The sequence below is a fragment of the Rhododendron vialii genome, chromosome 1a (assembly GCF_030253575.1).
Source record: "Rhododendron vialii isolate Sample 1 chromosome 1a, ASM3025357v1".
Lineage (NCBI taxonomy): Eukaryota > Viridiplantae > Streptophyta > Magnoliopsida > Ericales > Ericaceae > Rhododendron > Rhododendron vialii.
In genome coordinates this window covers 19,283,613-19,307,659 of record NC_080557.1, presented here as the reverse complement: position 1 = coordinate 19,307,659, position 24,047 = coordinate 19,283,613, and the positions used below count along the sequence as shown (strand labels likewise).

Genomic DNA, 24,047 nt, shown 5'->3' with positions numbered 1-24,047 from the left:
TGGTGCCTCCACTGCTTATAAAGTACATAAACTGTAAATTAAAACGTTCTCCGGATGTTCCCGGGTTCTTATTGTGCTGTATGATGGATTTGGATTTTCAAAAACTTTTTTTGCGTTTTCTTTTTTCTTTTCTTTTTTCATTGAGGTCTTGATGAAATAAGAGTTGAAACTGCGTTACGATCTCTGTCAGTGGAGTAGCCTCTGTTAGGATTTGATGTGTCAGAAAAAGATCGTTGAGGCCTTTGGGATTTGATGTGTTGGGTAGTTATTATGAGGTAAAGTGGGAGTTCTGGTATACGTTTCTCGGCCTTCTGGCTAAGATCAAAGTGATAGTTTTGGTTATTACTCCCTGTCAATGCGAAATTGGTTTGTATTGATAAAATAGTTTGGTAACTGATGTAACCAAAGTACGTAGTTCGTGAATTGAATTAGAACAGTTGGTTCAATAATTGTGTTGTACTACTATTGTGTGAGGTTTTGAATTCGTGAAAATAGAGCTTCTAAGAATAATCTAAACTGAAGTCCAAATGTCCAGTACAAAAAAAAAATGTGCGCGAACACAAGCTATATTGGAGTGTGATTTAGTCTGTACACGTATCATAGACCCCACAAGAATATGTGATTGTAAAGAGATTCAGGGTACCACGTGACGATACTCACGGACTATTGTATAATTTCACGTGTTGGAAGTGTTTCTTCTAAGAAGTACCCTTGGTTTGCCAATGGTATTGACTGGCATTAGGTCCCCTTTGTCCCCCCGCCCCTCCTTCTCTCTCCTCCGGTCTCTCTCTCATCTCTTCTCTCCTACCATGATTGGGAGATGGTCAAGATGCTCCCCTGTGGGTGAGCAAATCTCTCACTCTCCCCATAATTTTTGGGCTTCGAAGGCCCAGATTTAGAGTTCTAGGTCTGGGTTCTAACTCTTACACGGAGATCCTGGTCGGCTTTCTGACGCAGCGGAAATAACAAAGAGATTAGTTGCGTACTAATCAAACGAATGATAGGTACTCGTAGCCACGAGTAGTTCTTGAATCCTCAAGAGAAAAAGACAGAATCTGAATATTATTGATAAAAAACTGCATAAACATTAGGTTACAAAAAAAGGTGTAACGAAAATTTCCAAAATTTGGGGAAAATAATAAAATTGGAAAAAGGAAAGAAAAACATGACATTCCCATAAAGAATCAACTTCTACGGAATTATATGCTAAAAGTTATTAACGAAACAAATATTTTCTAAAACGGCAAAAACGTCCAATTGAAGGCCTAATCAAAGGAATTAGGCCCAAAAACACCTTTGATCTGTGTATTGACCACAGCGCGAAAACAAGTCAGCGCACCAAGTTTGGGCCCTATCCAAGCTCGTCCGAAAGTTGCCAAATCGGGTAATTTGCAATTAAACAACGTTTGGGCTTTCGAGGTTTCGACCGGTCCAATTGATCATGAAATTGGGTCTCCACTTGTTCTACATCAGTCCCCTCTACTTTGAAAGAACTCAGCCCCGAGTTCAAATCTGGATAAAGTGGCTCCTCAGCATGGTACTCAAATAGATCAGCAACATTGAAAACCTTGGAAATTTTCATAATCGCAGGCAGATCAATCACATAAGCATTGTCACCAATTTTTTTCACAACCTTGTACGGACCATACTTCCTCGATTTCAACTTATTGTAGGTTTCCATGGAAAACCTCTCCTTTCGCAAAAAGACCATAACAGAATCACCCTCCTGAAACAATTTCAACTTATTGTAGGTTTTCACAGGAAACCTCTCCTTTGGCAAAAAGACCATAACAGAATCACCCTCCTGAAACAATTTCTCACACTTGCGTTTATCACAGCCCGCTTGTACCTCGCATTCATCTTAGCCAACTTCTGTCTCACTTGCTCCTGCACCTCTTGAGCCTACTTAGCCATTGCTTCAGCTACAACACGAACCCCAGGCCCGCAAGAAAATTGAACCAAATCTACCACATGCTTTGGAGGGGTCACATATACCAAAGAAAAAGGTGATTTTCCCGTGGCACTATGAACTGCACTATTGAAAGCAAACTCAGCCTACGGTAAAGCAAAATCCCACTGTTTTGGCTTGTCCCCACAAATACTGCAAATCAAATTGCCCAAACTCCTGTTAGTCACCTCAGTTTGGCCATCCGTTTGTGGATGTGCAGTGGAGCTCTTTTTCAGCGACGTACCGAACATCTTCCACAAAGTTACCCAAAAATGGCTAAGAAACTTCGCATCACGGTCAGAAGTAATGGACTGCAGCACCCCATGCAAACACACCACCTCACGAAAAAACAAACGAGCCACATGAGAAGCATCGGATGTTTTTGGGCAAGCAATAAAGTGCACCATCTTCGAAAATCTGTCTACTACCACAAACACAGAATCTACTCCTCGTTGAGTACGAGGCAGACCCAGCACGAAATCCATCAACAAGTCTTCCCAGATGCTATCAGGAATAGGCAGAGGCGTGTAAAGACCAGTATTTTGGGACTGACCTTTAGACACCTGACAAATGTAGCATTTTCTCACAAAATTCCCAACATCTTGCTTCAACTGAGGCCAATAATACCTCAACTGAGGCCAATAATACCGTCCTCCAAACTAGCCACAGTTTTATCCTTCTTTAAATGACCACTTAATCCTCCACCATGTAAGTCTTGGATTAAGCTTTCCCTTAAGAAAGACTTTGGAATATACAAGCGATTGCCTCGAAACAAATACCCATCAGTAATATGAAAATCACTCATAGGCCGATTTTGCACACATACATCCCAAATCTCCTTAAAGTCATCATCCTTTGGGTACAGCTCCTTCAGAAACTCAAAGCCCACAATCTCATGGGCCAAGGTCACCAATAGATCAGTTCGACGACTTAAAGCATCAGCCACATGATTCGTTACCCCAGACTTAAGCCGAATAGTAAAAGGAAATTTCTGCAAAAACGTTGCCCAACTCACATGCATACTATCCAGCTTCTTCTGACTATTGATAAATTTCAGCGCCTGATGATCAGTAGACAAAACAAACTCCCTTTGAATCAAATAATGCTCCCAATGTTTGAGAGCGTGCACCACAGCATAGAATTCCTTATCATACGTACTCCACTTCTACCTTGCTTCACTTAACTTCTCACTAAAGAAAGCCACCGACCTTTTTTCTTGGGACAGAACAGCCCCAATACCAATCCCACTAGCATCGCACTCAACTTCAAAAATCTTTTCAAAGCTAGGTAGTGCCAAAACCGGCGTGGTGAACAGCTTCTCCTTAATCACCATGAAGCCCTTCTATGCTTCATCTCCCCACAAGAACTTCCCTTTCTTCAAACACTCAGTGATCGGTGCCACAATAGAACTGAAATTCTGAATAAAATGCCGTTAGAAAGTGGCCAACCCATGGAAGCTTCAAACTTCAGTAACAAATTTCGGCGTCGGCCAGTCACGAATGGCTCGAACCTTATTGTCATCCACATGAATCCCATCAGAACTAACCACATAACCCAAGAACAATAAGCTGTTAGTCAAGAAACTGCACTTCTTGAGTTAAATGTACAACTTATTTTCTTGCAGTACCATCAACACTTGGCACACGTGCTCCACGTGCTCCTCCTCAGACTTACTATAGATCAGTATGTCATCGAAATAAATGACGGCAAACTTTCCAGTAAAAGGCCGCAAAATCTGATTCATAATCCGCATAAAAGTACTTGGCGCATTAGAAAGGCCGAATGGCATAACCAGCCACTCGTAAAGGCCATCCTTTGTTTTGAACGCTGTCTTCCACTCATCGCCCGGTCGGATACGAATCTGATGGTACCCACTTCGCAGATCGATTTTTGAAAACCACTTCGACCCATACAACATATCCAGCATATCATCCAAATGTGGAATAGGAAACCTGTACTTGATGGTAATCTTGTTAATAGCTCAACTATCAACACACATACGCCAACTACCATCCTTCTTTGACATTAACAAAGCTGGAACACCACAAGGACTCAGACTCTCTCGGATATGCCCTTTCTGCAATAGCTCTTCTACTTTTTCTCTCAGGATCTCATTCTCCTTAGGACTCATACGATAATGTGGTAAATTGGGCAGACTTGCCCCAGGCACCAAATCAATCTGATGTTGAATATCCATCATGGGAGGGAGTTCATTAGGCACATCATCAGCAACCAGCTCCTCAAACTCTTCTAGTAATGGTTGTATCTGTTTAGGCACTGAAATCACTGCCTCATTTACTTTGTGCACAACCAACGATTTTACCACCATTGCATAAACCTGTTCAGACTCTTTCAAACCTGCAACAAACTCAGCTTCGGAACTAGCAATGGTTAAAAACGAGGACCCCTCTACTTTAGAAGGCTTGACAGACACCTTATGATTGGTGGGTACCTTAACAACCTTATGGGACTCCCAATTAAAACAGTAAGTGTTGTCACGACCCTTATAAACAATGTCTACATCAAACTACTAGGGCCTACCTAACAGCACATGACTAGCATCCATCTCAATAACATCACAAATAACTTCAGCTCTACAAAATTTCCCAATTAAAAGAGGAAGTTTACAGATTTGAGTTACCTTCACCGTGGGGCCCTTTTTTATCCACCCAATGCTGTAAGGCGCGGGATGGGGTTCTGTTGACAACTTCAGATACTCCACTAGTCTCTTTGCCACAAAATTCTCGCAACTCCCACTGTCCACAATTAAATCACAAACTTTCTGGTTGACTAAACAGCACGACCGAAATATGCTATGACGTTGGCTAGAACCCTCTGATTTTGGCGCGAACAGCACCCGTTGAACCACACAATTGACCCGTTCCCCATCTTCCTCGGCATAATCCACATCATCAAGATCATCCTCAGAATCTTCTTCAACAGGCCTGTCGTCTTCTACTAGGCCCACCTTCCTATCTGGGCATGCATTAGACAAGTGACTGGGTTTGTTACACCGAAAGCACTTGTCACCCCTCGGTTTGGCATAAAGGTTCGGATCCTTGGCCACATTTCTATTATTAGAGCTACCCGTCTGGTTAGGTCCTCCAAACTTCGCTCCACCACCAGTAACATCCTTTGATTGAAACGCTGGAACCTCTGGAACCCCATGCTGCTTTTCTTTCCCCCTTTTAGAAGAAGGAACAAACGACTCCCCTGGACTTCGGTGGAATCCCAAAGTGGTCGGTGGAATCCCGAAGTGGTCGATTTATGCTCAAACTGCTCGGCCTTCAAAGCAAGGTTATAGGCTTCCTCAACATCTCACACAACCTACATCCCAATTCTCTCATGAATCGAAGGCTTCAATCCATTCATATATCTAGCTACGCGTTGACCTTCGGTCTCATTCAAATTATTATGATCTGAAAGTCGACTAAATTCAGTCGTGTAGTCAAACACAGACTTAGATCCCTGCGAACAGTTTTGATATGACCGGAATAGATGTTGATCATAATCAGGCGGCAAGAATCTCTCCATCAATAGTTGCTTCATCCGACGTCATGTCGTCACAGGCTCTCTTCCCTGCTTGTACCATTTCGTTTGTAGCTGATCCCACCAAACTACAGCACCGCTCTTCAACTTGTAGGCGACCAACTTCACCTGTTTGGTCTCAGAAACCTCCATCATATTAAGAAATCTCTCAACCTCAGAAAGCCAGTCAAGAAAGTCCTCAATATGCAGATTACCATTGAACGTGAGAAGATCCACCTTCACTTTGTAATCATCAAACCACTGATGTTGTCGTGCTGGACGGCATCCTCCCTGTGCCTCTTCTTCATCTTCAGGTTTAGAATCTTCGGTATCAGCATGATGACGAAGATGCCTTGCAACCCGTTGATCACCAGGTGGGCCTTAAGCAAATCCTTCGGCATGCTCCCGATCCTGGTTACGAGGTTGACGTTGGGCAAACCCCACCATGCATTCCTCCTCAACCTTGTCTGGCCTTCGGCGATTTTGTAGAGTCAACTCCTGCAGCAACTCACGAATCTCAGCAAACTGAGTATGAGTATCCTGACGAATCTCGGTCAATTGTGCCTGTTGATCCTCCACCATCCTCCTTAGGTCAGTAATCCCACGACCAACGTTAATGGGTGTTTCTTCTTCTGTGTTTGGTGCCATCGAACCAGGAAAAGCCTTGCTCTGATACCACTTGACGCAGCGGAAATAACAAAGAGATTAGTTGCGTACTAATCAAACAAATGATAGGTACTCGTAGCCACGAGCAGTTCTTGAATCCTCAAGAGAAAAAGACAAAGTTTGAATATTATTAATAAAAAAACTGCATAAACATTAGGTTTGTCACTCCCTCGATTTTTAACTTAAAAATAAATACTTTTCATAACTTAAGAATCCTCACAAATGCCAGCCGAATACCCCAAAAGAGATTTTCCATTTCCACATGACCAAAGCACGTGTCCTGCTCCAAGTACTTCAGAAGGTTACAACCTTGGCACGCTGGCCCAAATATAACGTAATTACAATTAAAGTTGAAAACTAAGAAGTTTACATAAGTTTCAAGTCAAGAGTGATTATGAGAGTTACATCATATCTTCCCAAAATAAAATAATTAAGCTGCTAGGCAACTTCTCGATGTCAGCTTTCAAAATGATGAAGTCAAATGCACAACAAGCACTCCATGTCAATGCCCTTGTGATGTACCTGAAAAGAATGATAGTTGAGCTACACTAGCCCAGTAGGAAAATCTTTACAAACTTTATATGCAAATGGGGAGATTTGAACCTATAAGAAACAAAGTCTCAGATAACAAGGGAGAATACAATCGGACACCAATATCATACCGGGAATTCAAGACTCAAGGAACACTTCGCTGTCATTACCTAATCCGTTAACCATTCTTTTAATTCTTTTCTATTCAAGGCTTTATTTGACACACACTTCCATGTTAGGTATCACACATTCTCGGCATTGAGGACTTCGTACATTCTCCGTTGATCTCAAATATGAGCTCAAGTAGCTCCTTTACTAGCGACACACCGAATGGTGGACCTAAAGATATTCCGGGCATTCAGACCCCGTATACCCACTATGCATTCCGGGTGATCATGACCTCGTACATCCATTTCACGTTCCGGGTCTCGGATCCCGTATATCCGTTTCACTTTCCGGGTACTAAGACCCTGTATGTCCACCTCAAGTCATTTGTATCCCATCTCGTCATACATATTTCTAGGATCTTAATTGCAAGAGTGTAGATAAAGAAGGATTAGTTTTAAGTAAACGGTTCACACCACAACTCACTTTCCCATTCCATTGCATTCCAGAACTTGCTATCTAAACCCATTCTTCGTACTACATGGCCTCAAGTGTCAAATTATCTCATTACGTTCATGACTCCTCCACCTTTCTATTCAACAATCAACTTTATCATCATATACGTTGTTTTAACAAGTCTCGATCTTCTAATTTAACATCTCTTAATATTCTACATAGTTAAGCAAATGCACATGTATTGTATTAGTACGATACTCATTCAATATACACTAGAATCCTATATAACACGAGCCAATGAATGAAGATAACCAAAGAAAAGAATCATTGGAGCACCAATAACCATGTTTGGAAGTGGTTTAGAGTAACTAGGAATGTGCTAGAAATGAGTGAAAGTCGCTACAATTGAACAGGGAATAGCAGCAACAAAACTGTCCAAACAGAGGTGGTATCGATACCTATCAAAGATGGTATCGATACCCAAGGTTTCAAGACGGTTCCAGGTTCAAGGGTATCGATAGGCAGTACACGCAGAGATTTTCCTACAAATTTCTCTCGAAACAAACCCAACTTCTATCAATGATCTAAGGCATGAATAAGGTACAAAATTAACTCAATAACATATAAAGAGTGTGAGAAATCCCTACCTCAAGTAGGAGAACAAAACCCTGAAAATCAATCAAGCGCTAGACTTACAAAGCCTTGAAACCAACCGAAAAACTTTGCTCTAAGCTCAAACGAACTGAATCCGAGGTTGTAATCACGTGTAGAAGATGAGTTGGGGGCTGAATTTTATGGGTTTTTGGTTACTTGGGGTTGATTTTGGTGAGAGAGTGAGAGAGAGCCGAAGTGTGAGTGAGAGAAAGAGCCGAGAGAGAGAGTTCCAGAAAATGAGAGAAAGAGTTGTACTGGGAACATCAATAGACATGGGGAAAATAATCCCCTATACTCACACTCACACCCACACACACATTCACCTCTCTCATAATTACGCATTTATTCTTCCACTAATTCACATTTAACGCCAAAATAAATAACTACAACGTTCTCTCGCATTTAATCTGTATTCTAATATTTTATAAAACTCTGAAATAATTAAATAAATAAATATATATATATATATATATATATATATATATATATATATATATATATATATATATAGAAATCTTCAAGTAAGGACCTTAAAATAAAGACCTTATATGCGGACCTCCCATTTCTCGCCTTTCACGATCTGATATTGATGATCCGAGCCGCTCAATGTGATCAGAACGTGATTTTAAAGGTACCCGCGAGAAATTGGCAAAAAAAATGACTGGGAAATAAAAAAACAAACAAAAACTGCTCGGATGAAGCCTTTCCCGGTCTTTTTTTTTGCTGATTTCTCGCGGGTACCCTCAAAATCACGTTCTGAATATATTGAGCGGCTCGGATCATCAAAATTTGATCAGAAAATAGAGGTCCGCATTTTATTAAAATAAGATAGTCCTTATAAGAAGGGGACTATATATATATATATATATATATATATATATATATGGGTCTCTACAAGGTTACAACCCTTTTTATAGGAAAAATGTGTAACGAAAATTCCCAAAATTTGGGGAAAATAATAAAATTGGAAAAATGAAAGAAAAACATGACTTTCACAAAAAGAATCAACTTCTACGGAATTATACGCTAAAAGTTATTGACGAAACAAATATTTCCTAAAACGGCAAAAACGTCCAATTGAAGGCCTAATCGAAGGAATTAGGCCGAAAAACACCTTTGATGAGTATTGACCGCAGCGCGAAAACAAGTCAACCCACCAAGTTTGGGCCCGATTCAGGCTCGTATGAAAGTTGCCAGATCAGGTAATTTGCAATTAAACAATGTTTGGGCTTCTGAAGCTTCAACCAGTCTAATTGATCATGAAATTGGGCCTCCACGTGTTCTACATCACTTTCGTTCGGGCGGTGGTTTCCTGAACTCTCTAACGGCGACGATAAAGGAGTCTTATTGCAGATCCGGTGGCGATCCTGTGACGGGAGTGGCGATCTTGTGGCATCTTAGTGCAAATCCAGTGACGATCCTCCACCCACCCATCTCTGTGAGCGCAGTTCTAGGTCCGACATTGATGCTGAGCGGCTTTTTGGTTTTGTTTTTTTGTTTTGTTTTGTTGTTTCTTGTATTTCCAGACCGGTAGTGTCCCTTTCGCTCTTTATATATGATACGTTTTCGTTTTCCTAAAACAAAAAAGTTCCTAGGTCATGAGAAGAAATGGATGGATGACCTTGGCATTTGGATTTGGATTTGTGGCTTTGAAGATGCTTCTGGTTGGTACCACATTAGTACTGCCGTGTACTAGTATTCCATAATCAATGCTTCCCATGGGAAAATTATAATTCCTTTGACTTCTTATCTTAATATATGATTTTTGTAATCATACTATAACTACTTTTTAGAACATTTTTCATGTTAACTGAATATTTTAAGCTTTTTAAAAATATATATAGTATATATGCTTGTCTAGTGACATGTGACCATGAATGGAGGAAAGCTACAAGGAATAATCGAACATTAATCTCTGGAGCCACTTAAAAGGAATTGAATTCGTATTCCTTCCGGAAAAGATTTCTCTCACAAGTACACTGTAACATCATTTGCATCTTGCATGTACTATTGTTGTTGCTTATAGGAGTAAAGGCACGCAGAAATACAACATTGTTCCCACTCAAATAATCTACTTGTTCTATTCGACTATTTTACATGATAAATGTAATCTACACATAGCGTTAGTACTATTTTCAGATGTTTTTCTATTTGGTCATAAAAGACAACATTTAATTAGATATACATTGTCTAAAAAGTGAGGAGAGAGAGGAATGTATTTTATTAGGAGAATTTTTTTTGTATCTTTTAAAAAAATGATCTGACGGCTATAACTTCACATGAAAATATGATCTGTCGGCCGTAGATGTTACTTTGTTTGTACACAGACATTTTTGTGAAAAATTGTTCAGTTTCATAATATACATATTTCATTGTACAATAATGGCTGAGGGCTAACAGCATCTCTGATGGTTTGAATTAGTATTTTAAAGTAAAAGTTATTTTTTAGGTTTCTGCAGTTTTATTTTGTCAAAATTTGATTAGAATGGCTTCAATGGACCCAAAGGTATTATTTATATTAAAATCCATCGCAGCCATTTGATCACTTGAGTCATTTCACAGCAATTTGAAAAAGAAAATAGCAATACATGAATAAACATCAATAAGTTTGTTGACATAGATAACACATAGACTTTGTGTGGGGTCCACTACGGGTCCCACACAAATGATCCAAGCCGTTCATCAAATGTAAAATATTTTTCAAGAGGCCTTTTCAATAATCAGCTCAATCCAATACCTATAGGTGTTTGATCCAATTGTCTAACCTTTCATTATCCTGAAATCCGAATGAAAAGTTAGATGATTTGATCGAGTACTTATAGGTATTGGATTGAGCTAATTTTTTGTGGGACCCTAAGAAAAATGTTTTACATGTAATGAACGACTCTAATTGTTTATGTGGGACTCGTAGTGGACTCCACACAAAATCTGTGCGCGATCTATGTTCTATTTGTATGTGTGAATAGCACAGTTGAATAATAGCACAGTTGAATAAACATTGATGTGGCGTTAAATGGCGTTTTCGTTTCTTGTCCCAAAGTTAGCTTGAGAAATAGCAAAAGAAAGCGTAATTCCCACGGCATAAGGAAAAAACATCATTTCGATAAGGCCTGTCAATGGACCGGATTGAATCCGACAGGATCCAAATCCGAAAGAGTAATTGACCGGTCGGTCCAAAAAACTGATTCGAATCCAAACTTCATAAATTCAGTAGTAGAAATTTGAATCTGAATTTGTAAAATTGGGTATCTGATCCAAAAATTGGAAATTTTTTTTTAACTTAAAATTTTCTAGCAAAAAAAATACACAATTTTTTTCCAATATAAAATAAAAAATCCATTTTAAAAAAAAATTAAAAAAAAGGTTTTTTTAAATAAAAGTTCAGATTGGATTGATAACGGATTCAATCCAATACAATCCGAATCTGATCTAATTCGTATTTGGATTATCGAATTCGGATTATCATATCGACGTTCTCAGATCCGGATCGAATTTTTCGGATCCGATCCATTAACAGACCTAATTCCGATGGCATTACTTATCCCCTTATCGTATTGTAGAATGTAAACCAAGGTTCGCCTTTATCTATCAATATAAATTAGCAACAAACTCGTCTAATGCACTGCAATATATAAACTAGCAACAAACTTGTGTTATCCACGGCCACGGGAGTTTTAACCATCATGTGTATATGTACTATTTTTCAAACCATCATCTAAAAATAAGGCATACAAAATGGTGTATTGATTAAACCCTTACTATGCACAGACTAAACATGATTTGCTTGTGAAAATTTAAAATGCTAAATTATATACTATTTTTTAGTGTCAGTGTTCACCGAAAAGTCTGGCAGAAATTTCTTGGATAGTGCTATATTTTTAAAAATCGGCCAAGTTAATCGGATACCATATAACATCAAGTTTTGAAAACTCATGTTTCCAAGTTGTAATCTAGTGTGCCACCTCACTTTTGTTTAGAATATATGTGCTCCGATCAGATACTATTTGGCGTCCAATTAACTGGATATTTTAATTGGATTCTCTACTTGACAATCTCTACAATAGGAACGATTTGGATCATCGAAACAACTCCAAAATGGGTTTGAAATCGGCCTGACAGCATTGGGTGCAGTTCACTGCCTAACGGCATGTAACTTGCCTCCCATCAACAATTCAAAGAAGAAATTGACGCTAAACCTGATAGTAATCCAAAAAAAAAAACTCACACAAGTGGCCCTTGATGGAGCTAATTTAATTTTGTAGTGGACCGGATCTGATGGTCCATGCCCATTGAGAAGTTGGCTGGGGCCGAGATTAAAGATCAAGGACATTCGTCGTACGAGACACCAAGCTCGGCCACGACCAAGGTCAAGTAGCTAGCGGCGCCATCCTCACACGACGACCGACTCCAGGAGGCGACCCAGCAGGCTCAGCCACCTTCGGGATGGTTGCTCGGCTGTTTTAACTCTCTCTGTGAGTCCCCTACTAGGCTCGGCCAAGTGCAGGGCTCGGCTACCTTGATCGACACAAGTGTCGTCATGTGCTGAAGCGGTTACATCAAAGGATAATGATGAACGCACATGGGAATGCCAGATCATGCCAAAACGGTTACTAGATCTATCCAGTGATGTCACAATGATGCCGCTTGGCTCGTGCAAGGCGCATGACGCCGCTTGGCTCGTGCAAGGCGCATGACGCCGCTTGGCTTGTGCAAGGCGCATTCTCGTGCTTGGAAAGCAAGTTAAGGAGACTCTATAAATACTGAAGGATAACAATCCTAAGAGGTAGACACCTTTCAATCCCAGAACCCTAGTCTCTTGCTTTGCTCTCTGCACATTCTCATCCTCTCGCCGGAGGGCCTTGCTGGGCAACCCCCGACCAGGTCTTAGTCGTGCGTTCATTGTGCAGGTTAGAGTGAAAAGGCTAGGAGATCAACGAACCAACAGAGAAGGAATTCAGATCAAGGATCATGGGCCACACAATTGGTGAACCCGACGTGAATCGCTTCTGATTCAAACGGCTCAAACCCTCTTCAAAACCACCTTCCTCTTCCAAAGACAATCGCAAATTCAACCACCATGGGCGGAAATCTACCAGATGTTACCGTTTTGGGGGCCAAAGACGCCGGTGGAAACACAATCCTTCCACCGTTCCCCAAGAGACATATGTCCATTTCAATCCCCGCCAGCTCCGAGCTATCTCCGGCCACAAACTACGTAACGGCGGCCTACATCCGCCTGCTGCAACGTCGAGACGATGAAAGGGACAATGAACTGGCGACCCTACGGACGGAGGTGGCCCAAATGAAGCAACACATGCAAGACGCCGTGCCAGCTTCGTCCAGATCTGCTGGAGGCGGAAGGCGACGATGACAGACTCCTCCCCCGCCACCTCCTCCACCACCGCAGGAGCAACCCCACGAAGCAGGCTACCGTGGCTCCATCAAAGACCGCCTTGGCTTCACACCAGAAAAGGGCGACGCCAGGGAACTCATCCTCTACAAACGGCCCACAACCTCTGAAACGCACCGCTCAAGGAGCCACTAGGAGCAAAGCAGATCTAGGGACACCACTAGGTCCTTCACAAGCACCTACTCCACCGGATGCGTAGAGTTCTCCCGAACCACAATCTCTCATTATAGCCGAGGCTCCTTGGAAACAAGACGCCACATCTCTGAATGTCTTGAAGAAATTCCAGTTGAAAACTAGGAAAATGAAAAAAGGTCTCGGAGAAATGGGAAGGGCGTACGCATTGAGGAGCCGAACGACGACCCTAAAACTCGTCGTGAACGAGAAAAATCTGTCGATGGGCCCCACCGAACGACCACGGATCTGAGAAAACAAGCTTCGGCAACAAAAACGGGAGAAACCCTTAGAAAAAGAGTCTAAGGAAAGGGACTCAAAGTGGACGCGGACTAACGGGCTCGGTAAACTGCCACGCCCAGGCTTTGAGTGGCAGCTGAAGGATCTCGGTGTCTCGCCCTTCATATCCCACATAATCAACACAACAGCCGAACCCAACTTCCACTTGCCAAAGTTCACAAAGTTTGACCCTACCACTTACGAAGCTTACACTCACCTGATCCACTTTCATCAAACAATCGATCTATGCACCACAAAAGACGAAATCAAATGCAAGGCGTTCTCGTCCAGCCTCAGCTCCCTCAGACTCCAGTGGTTCAACAAATTGCCTGCCGGATCCATACGGAACTTGGCCGACCTTTAACGTGCCTTCAACACTTGCTTTATCATAAGCAACAGGACCGCCAAAAAGCCTAAGTCGTTATCCAGATGAGGAAGCTCCCATCTGAAACAATCAGGTAGTATGCCGAATGATACTAGCAATTGTTCAACGAAATCCCTGGAATCGACGAGTATTGGGTTGCACGAACCTTTAAAAATGGCTTGGAAACTGGCAGCAAGATCTTGGACGAACTTGCTATCCGCCCACCCCACGGCATGAGCGAGTTGATGAGCATCGTAAAGCGATTCTGCGCTTTCGAAGAATTTTACGCGGACCGAACGGCTCAGGGAATACCGAACCCAACTACCCTACTTCCAACGATCACGTCCCAGCTGTTAGCACCAATCATAACCCAACAGTCTCAGCCAAAAAAACATGTCAACAACATCAAGGAAGGAAAGAAATGTCCAGCGAAAGTGCACGACTACATGGCCAAAACCACGTATTTCAAAGTGCCCATCTGGTCTTTCCTATAGGAGATCATGAGGCAACCATGGTTCGAGTGCCCAACAGGGAAGCTTGGCACAGACACTGGCCAAGCAGATCAGAACCCAAGGAAGAAGTGCTCGTATCATAATGAGCTCGGCCACTACACAACGGCATGCGCCCTGTATAAGGCACTGCTGGAGCGTTTGATGGCCCAAGGTCATCTCGACCAGTACATTGATCAAACCAAAACACTTGCCCGTCAACCTGCTAGAAATCCCAACCCTAATGAGCCACGACCGACGATACACGTTATCCATGGCCCCGTGACAAAGGAATTTGAAACAATCCTACACTTCAACCTCGATCACGCCTCCACTTCCAAGCAGGTACTTGCGGTAGAACCTGGATCCAAACGTCCACGTCCAAAAGAATTGCCTAAGTGGACAATAACTTTAACCGAGCGCGACCTCGAGCTTATGCAAACCCCACACTCCGATGCCCTCGTTGTAACTATACAAATTGGAATCCATGACGTCAAGCACGTCCTCATCAATCAGGGAAGCTCGATAGAGGTCATGTATTATGACTTGTTCAAGAAACTTGATCTACTAGAATCGGCATTGCAACCTGTTGAAGTACCTCTCATCGGATTCAACGGAGCACCTATTTGGCCACTTGGTCGAATCTTCCTTCCAATCGTTGTCAGCTCGAAGATATTGAGCGTCGAATTCATCGTCGTCAACGTTCCGAGCCCATACAATGCAATTCTCGGCCGAATCTGGCTATATAGCATGCAAACAATCACTTCCACTTACCATCAGATCGTCCGATTCATTGGCACAAATGGAAGAGAGGAAGACCTACATGACGATCAAGTCGCCTCCAAGAAGTGTTACGTTTCAGCTATCCACAACTCCACCAAAGCCAAGCAAGTGCAGTGGGTTAAAATCCCGGACGTGGCAGTCATTGGCGACGGAGAAAAGGCTGATGACAAAGCACAAAAAGACCTCGTCCAAATGCCCATCAATGAGGATGGCTCTCATTTTTTCTTACTCGGTTCTTCCGTTAGTGACGCCGAGCGCGAAGAAATGTTCAAATTCCTCAAGGACAACATTGAGGTTTTTGCTTAGACTCCCAACGAGATGCCGGGAGTCAACCCTAACTTTATCAATCACTCTCTTAACGTAAAGAAGGACGCTAAACCTGTCGTCCAGAAGGCTAGACGATCAGTAGCCAAACACGCTGACGTCATAATAGAAGAAGTCAACCGTTTGCTGGAAGCCAATGCCATCCAAGAAGTACAATACCCAACCTGGCTGTCTAACATAGTGGTCGTTGAGAAGAAAAACGGCAAATGGCGAGTTTGTGTTGATTATACCAATCTTAACGATGTTTGTCCAAAGGATTGGTTCTCACTTCCCAAGATTGATCAACTGGTGGACGCAACGGCGGGCCACGCTCGGTTGAGCTTTCTCGACGCCTACCCCAGCTACCACCAAATAGCCATGGACCCGGACGACATGGAAAAAATTGCTTTTATCACACCATATGGCATCTTTTGCTTCCGAGTGCCCTTTAGGTTCATGAACTCGAGCACCACATTCAACCGAGCCATATTCAAGATGCTGCATGCCCAAATTGGCCACACCGTGGAAGCCTACATTAACGACCTCGTTGTCAAAAGCCAAAAGGAATACAACCACCTCCAAAAGTTGGCTGAAGTGTTTGAAATCCTTAAACTCCACAAGCTCTGCTTAAATCCTGAAAAGTGCACATTCGGCGTGAGCATAGGAAAATTCCTTGGATACTTGGTCACTCGACATGGCATTGAAGCCAACCCCAACCAGATCAAGGCCGTTGCAGAATTGCGCCCACCACGAACAATAAAGGAAGTACAAAGGCTTACTGGGATGGTAGCAGCTCTAAACCAGTTTATCAGCAAATCCTCAGACAAGTGCCATGCATTTTTCCATGCCTTGAAGGGCAAAAGTTGACGTAGTTTTGAGTGGACTCCAGATTGCGACTCCGCCTTGCCCGAACTAAAGGAATATCTAAGCTCGGCCCCACTACTGGCGAAACCAAAAGAGTTCGAAACCTTGTATTTATATCTTGCCGTCTCCGCCCACGCAGTCAGTTCAGCACTAGTTCGGCGAAATGGCACAGACGACATGCCCATCTACTTCACAAGCAAAACACTCCTCCCAGTGCAAACAGGCTATCTACCACTTGAGAAATTGGCACTCGCTCTCGTCTCGGCAGCCAGGAAACTCTTGCCGTACTTTCAATCCCACACCATCACCGTCTTAACAGAGCACCCTCTAAAAAGCCTTTTTCGGAAAGCTGATCTCTCCAACACGGTCTCCAAATGGGCAGTCGAATTAGCAAACTTCAACATTCGTTTCGAGCTGCGGACGGCGATTAAGGGGCAAATTCTCACCGACTTCATCGCAGAATTGACACCGAAGGACACGGAAATTCTCAACACTCCCACTCCTCAACCAGTCACCGAACAAACAAAAGCTCCAATGCCTTGGCAATTTTTTTAGGGCGACATTTGGCTACTACATGTCGATGGGGCCTTCAGCAGCAACGGAGGCGAAGCAGGGATAGTCTTAGTTTCCCCTTGTGGGACACTTCATGAGAGCTCTCTCAGCATCTACTTCCCCGCCACCAACAATGAAGCTGAATACGAAGCCCTCCTTGTTGGCTTACGCTCTGCAATTGCGATGAAGGTCGCCGATCTAATTGTCTTCTGTGACTCCCAACTCATAGTCAATCAAGTACTTGAGGACTATGAGGCTCGGGACCCATGAATGTTAAAATACCAAGCAACAGCAGCCGAGCTCATCACGCACTTCAAGAATTTCAAAATTGAACAGATCAACCGCGAGCACAACGCGCATGCTGACGCACTCGCTGGCCTTGCTTCGGCTTCCAAAGCGTCTTAGTTTAGGACCATCAACTTTGGTAGCATTGACCACCCAAGCTTTGACATAACGCCAGAAGTACTCAACGTTGAACTCGGTCCAAGCTGGATGGACGAGATCATTGCATTCCTCAAGCATGATACACTACCCACAGACAAGAAGGAAGCTTATCGCATTAGGAACAAAGCCTCTTACTACTGGCTTTCCGAAAGCGGCCAACTCTACAGGAAATCTATCTCCGGCCCTTGGCTCCTAGTTGTCCACCCAATCCAAGTACTTGAGATTCTCGCCAAGCTTCACTCAGGAAGCTGCGGCTGCTACTCTGGCAGCCGTTCACTCTGCCAACGAGCAATGAGTCAGGAATACTTTTGGAAGAACATGAAGAAAAAAGACTACGAAGAAGTCGTCTGCACTTGCCGACCATGCCAACTTTTTTCCCCTATCCCAAAGCAACCTGCCCAGAATTTTTCCCCCATCACAAGTCACCGGCCCTTTGCACAATGGGGGCTCTTACCAACCTCGGTGCCGAGTTTGGGATATATTTTTTCAACTCTACACTAGCATACCCCCAAGGAAATGGCCAAGCGGAGGCCACAAACAAGACCGTTTGTGCCGGGATCAAACGCCGGCTAAACTCTAAAAGAGGCGGTGGGCTGAGGAGCTCCCACGTGTTCTTTGGGCATACCGATCCACGCCTCAGCGATCAACCAACCAAACAGCCTTTCAATGGCATTCAGCATGGAGGCCGTCGTCCAACTGGAATCCCGATTCCCGACCTTAAGAACGGAAACCTTCGATCCAAAATCTAATGATGAAGTTATGGCACAGGAGCTGATCTTGGCAGAAGAGAAGCGTGATAATGCTTGGCTGAAACTGGCAGAGTATCAGCAACAAGTCGCCAAAGGTTGTAACCGCAACGTGAGGACAAAGACCTTTAAGCCAGACAACTTAGTTTGGTGAAAAGTTGTACAGGCCAGCAAGAAAATGAAATTCAAGCCCAACTGGGAGGGGCCTTTTCGTGTTGTCAAAATTGCTTACGTGCTGGAAGACATGAATGGGAAAGTCCTTACCAACCCCAGGAATGCACAGAATTTGAAGAAGGCTTACATGTAATCAAAATACCAACAGTGTGTCTCATGTTCGGCCACTGACTATCCTGTTTTTTACCATCTTAGTTTTTCATTATGTCCGCATTGGCTTCAGGCACTACTATGTCACTTTCTTTATGTTGGCTTCAGCCCAAACCTTTACATTTAACTTGTATTTTACGTTTCTCAAATCAAAGAAGAATCTTGTTTGGCAATCGATGTCTTCTGCAATTTTTAATTGTCTTCCTTACTATAAAACTACACTCAGCATACTCTGCCAACCACAAACGTTGACTTCGGTCACACCCACAAATGGCTTTTATGCCCCTGCTTCAACCATTATAACTGCCCAAAGAAGCAAAAATCGGACATATGGTCCACCGAGCCTAAGACACACATTACGGCTAGAATTTAGGCTTCCGTTCGGCTTGGCAAGACAGCAAGGTCGGGCAATGCCCGGTTACACTCATGATTCGGTGGGCAAACCACCCACACACGTTCAACATCTCAAGCCCTTAATACCTCAGCCAGGGTCCAACAACACGGCTGAACCCCAACCACAGGTAGGGGGCACCTATCAAACTTTTGGCTGCTTACCTATGTATTATCCACTAAACTGGCACAATGACCGAGGATAACACCAAGCTTGGCGATCTATCAACTCTATTTGACCACTCTACTTTGGTCTAAGCTCGGCTATTATCCAACTACAGTTAAGCAATTTCTACTTCGGTCCATATTCAACTACTTAGCCGAACCCAGACCTAAGTGGGGGCTACGAATAACGACCATTCAAACAACCAAGCATGTCAAAATTCGTAAGGCATGGAAATGGACAATCAAGAAGTAGAAATTTGATACATCGCAAGCAGAAAGGTCAAGTCATTCATCCCTAAAAAAACGATTACACCCTGGAACGGTAAAATCCAAGCTCGGATCCACCTAGTTCAAAGTTCAGTTTAAAAACAAAAACTAGCAAAAGTCAAGCAAAAACAAGGAAAGTAGGCCCATTTCCTCTCATTCTCCAGCAGCATCCTTGGCAGGAACATCAGCCTCGGCATTCGTATCAACATTCATTGCCACAGCAGTTGTGTCTTCGGTCACGTTCAGAGCAACATTGCTGTCATGCTCAACAATGATCTGCTCAGGGTTGTCACCTTCCCCCTTTTTACCACCAGACCCGTCTTCACCCTCGGCGTCTGAAACATCTTTAATATCCTCCTCACTCTTATGATATTCCTCTGGGGGGAGAGGTTCGCATTCCTCGGCTGTGTAGGGAAGTTCAAGCTCGGGAACGACGGGAGCATGAATAGACTTGGTGAGATTCATGTCAGCCTCCAGCTGCAGGATGCCACACGCAGCCTTTACCCCATTTCTGTACCCTTTCCTATAGGCAACGGGCATCCTAAGCTCAACTTCCTCATTCACCATCTTCCGAGTCTCTCGAACATACTCGGTTGTAGCCTGGCTGCAAGGCCTTCCCATCAACCTCTTTCATCTTTCTCTTCTCTCTCCGTTATAAGCTCGGAGCAACACCTATCCGGCCTGTACAAAAGGATGCGTCAAGCTCGGGAAGACAAAAGTTAAAGTTTGGGAAAGAGGTCGGGATCGGACAAACCTGCACCAAATAGGCACTCGCATGAATCAGGCTCGGTTGAAGATCTTCGGGCACTTTCTCCATGTCGTTCGGCAGTGCGAGACCATGGAGCATTGTGACAGCAAGACCAGGCTCCATTTTCACGTTGTCGTCACCAGATACCACTCTCCCATTTGCAAGGGCAAAAGAAGGAGAAAAGTCTTGCACTATCGCTCAGCTGGCCGTACCAACCGATTTTTGCACGGCCTTCGAGCCACCAGCAGCTGATGACTCGGTTTGCTCCTTCTGCTTTGGAAAAGGCGTCAACGGCCTGGTTGGAAAAAATTCACTCGTAACTTTTTGTCTTTTCTCAACAAGCTCGGCAGTGTCGGACATGCTTGGTAGAGCCCTAGAGGCGTCCTTGAGGTTGACACGAACAACGTTCCGCCGAGACATCTCTTCAGCAAACTCAGGTACTATGGTCCTAAGGGGGATGTTGATACCTGGAAACTCGGCTTGTTGGCTCTTTTGAAACCAGAAGTCGGCTCTCTTGAAACTAGAAGTTGGCTGACTTCCTAAATGTGGGGAATTTCACCCTCGGCTCTTTACCTTTTTTGCTCGGCTTCGACTGTCTGTCATTCTCTTGTTCACCACCCTTCTTTCTCTTCCCACCACCCCTTTTGCTCGGCTCGCCCTCCTTTTCTTTCCTTCTCAACTTACCCTTGTAAAAAGGGATGTAACCCAGCAGAGTCGGCGCGTCTCGGCAAATCTGGGCCAACAAAATGTCACGTTCTTCTCAACAGCCAATGATTGCTGTCTCTTTGTTATAGCTCTGTGGTCTACAAGAAAAGTGTGAAAACAATCAAACCAATGAACATGAGGAGAATTGGGTTCGGTAAAATTTAAAGAAAAAGCTACCTCGGAAATCTTTTATCTTCAGTACGGTGTGTAGCCGTACTGTTTGGTCGCCGAACTCATAGTTACCTTTAACTTCAACGTAAAAATTGGCCCATTTGTCGATATCAGGTAGCCCATCTATCAATGGCTCCTTGTCCCTGCGCGTTGATAAGTACCTATGTTCGGTCCTACCATGTCGGGACATAATGTACGAGTGAAAGAGGTCGGCGACCATGAACTCTAGGTTATGGAGCTCCTTCAACTTGATCACGGACATCACTATCCTATAACTGTTAATGGCAAAGAAATGGGGGACCAGACTAAATCGAGCCAGCAGTTCCCTTAAAAATGGGTGAAGAGGGAACCGAAGCTCGGCCTCACAGATAGCCATCAAAGGAACTGTGATATGCTCGGGATGGTGCCCTCTCTTGTCTCGGATCCGGTTACTAGCCACCTGGCTAATGACAACATCGTTTGGATGTCGTACAATCGGCAAAAATTCTCATACTCACCAGGTATGCCACTAAAGAAGTGGGCATGGGGGCACACTTGTCCCCTCTCGTAGAGATCGGCAACCTCCCGATTCTCAGACGGGGCTTCACTGTGCCCAGAATGTGTGGTGGTGGGCGCTTCAGCTTGAGAACGAAATCTCGAGTCGGCCTCAGGACCTAATTGGGGCTCGGCCTCGACGTGGGTAGATGGAGATGACGTGATTTCAGGCTCGGTGAGGAATTCATCCTCACCATACTCATAAACAAGCTTGGCGTTGGAATCTTGGGAATCCCAAGACATGTTAGAAGCAACAAACGAATTCTGGCATCGGCTTCTAGCCTTACTCAACCACTCTCGGATTATAGAACTGCCAGAGTCGTCCCCCGAGCTCGCAGAATCAGAAGAAATGACTATCACCGGGTGAGCCAGACCTAACAAAACAACAAAAATAATGAGGAACTTCATCGTCGACCAAAAGGCAAGGATCTCACTACGTTCGGCTACCCTCCTGGCCCACCCTATAAAGACTCAAGCTCGGGAAACACTAAGACTCAAGTTTTGAGGCTCAGCCTACCTCAACGTCGGCCAAGCTCACCAGCATCAAAGCTGGGGCTCGGAAGAACAAGTTGAAGGTGAAGATGAATAGATAGTTCACCTCCGCCTTCGTACTGTTCACACAGAACAAAAAAAATCCTTAAATCCCATAAAAGCAGTGCAGAAAGGAAGTAAAAACTACAGAAAAATAAAGAGAAGCGAGAATTGAGCACATACCTGATCTTTTTCTGGAAAATCTGGTGGTGGATCGACGAAGAACACGAATCTACAGCGAGAGAGAGGAGAGAAAAGCTCTGCAATGGAGGTCTAGAGAGAACGTTCGTGGCGTTTCTCTCTCCTTCCTCCGTCCCTTATATATGGATGGGTTAGGGTTTTGAATTTCTCGCCCAGCGCTGCACCGCCGAACACACATCCAATCAGCCTTTGACACGTGGCGTCAATAGGACAACTTTGCAGAATTTCACGCGTGCCATCCTTCCTCCTGTCAGTCGTATCCAATCATGAAGTGACACCTGGCGTCCCTCCATTGGAACTTGTCTATGATGATTGCTGTGAAGGTGATTGAAGCTCGGCCAAATTTTTACCCATAAACCATGATTCACATTCGGCAATCAGTGGGATTCGGTCACTCTTATCGTCAATCTCCACTGCGCGCTTGGCGTCGGCAAAGATTGAGGGGCTATTGTAGTGGACTGGATCTGATGGTCCGTGCCCATTGAGAAGTTGGCTGGGGCCGAGATTAAAGATCAAGGAAATTCGTCGTACGAGACACCAAGCTTGGCCACGACCAAGGTCAGGTAGCTGTTGGCGCCGTCCTCACACGACGGTCGACTCTAGGAGGTAACCAGCAGGATCGGCCACTTTCGGGGTGGCAGCTCGGCCGTTTTAACTCTCTTTGTGAGTCCCCTACTAGGCTCGGCCAAGTGCGGGGCTCGGCTACCTTGATCGACACGAGTGTTGTCACGTGCTGAAGCGGTTACGTCAAAGGATAATGATGAACGCACATGGCAATGCCAGCTCAAGCCAAAACGGTTACTAGATCTATCCAGTGATGTCACAATGACGCCGCTTGGCTCGTGCAAGACACATGCTCGTGCTTGGAAAGCAAGTTAAGGAGACTCTATAAATACTGAAGGATAACAACCCTAAGAGGTAGACACCTTTCAATCCCAGAACCAGTCTCTTGCTTTGCTCTCTGCACATTTTCATCCTCTTGCCGGAGGGCCTTGCCGGGCAACCCTTGGCCAAGTCTTAGTCGTGCGTTCATTGTGCAGGTTAGAGCGAGAAGGCTAGGAGATCAACGAACCAACAGAGGAGGAATTCGGATCAAGGATCTTGGGCCACACAAATTTTTTGTTTTCCATGGAGCTAATTGTTTGTGAGAAGGCGCTACCTTGACCGTTATATTTCACCGCTCAATATTCATCGCTCAATATCTCACTGTTGGTCTTGGCAATCAATGGTTCACATTTTAAAAGAACCGCTCCGTTTCACCGTCTGTCTCAACAATCAATGGTCCAAATTTTTAAAAAAATCCTTTAAGAAAAAAGAATTGAAGAATTTTTTTAAAATCCCCGAATGGACGTTGAGCTAGACTCTCTGTTACTCCATTAAAGTTGGGAATTGCAAGACGTTCCCCTCTAATTAAACCACACCGCGAGCGGCAGAGATTTTTGCACTGAACTCTTGGACTGCTAAAGCATCTTCAATCTATTTTTACAAGTAAAATAGAGAATAAATATAACATATTGAGGAGAGATTTTATAATTTATTATATTTTTTTTATAATGACAGAATCTAAGAAAGACTCATTGTACTTTTTTAAAAATTTTCACTCCAAAATGATAGCAGGGCCTTCTTATTTGGAGAACAAAGACAATTTGAAGATCTAAATATTTAAAGAGTACACCGAATCCTTCCAAGATTCTCTTATAAATAAAAAATAAGAATAAT

The 24,047-nt window shown here is 43.7% G+C and overlaps 1 protein-coding gene across 1 annotated transcript; it reads left to right on the top strand.

The window, feature by feature from the left end:
* Positions 1-14,612: 14,612 nt before the first annotated feature.
* LOC131329131 (uncharacterized) lies at positions 14,613-15,689 on the top strand. The gene has a single exon (XM_058362212.1). The coding sequence runs from the start codon at positions 14,613-14,615 to the stop codon at positions 15,687-15,689; it is 1,077 nt and encodes a 358-aa protein (XP_058218195.1).
* Positions 15,690-24,047: the final 8,358 nt, after the last annotated feature.

Excerpts from the sequence above, each read along its gene's own strand:
- LOC131329131 (XM_058362212.1), top strand. The coding sequence starts at position 14,613 with ATGAGGCAACCATGGTTCGAGTGCCCAACAGGGAAGCTTGGCACAGAC.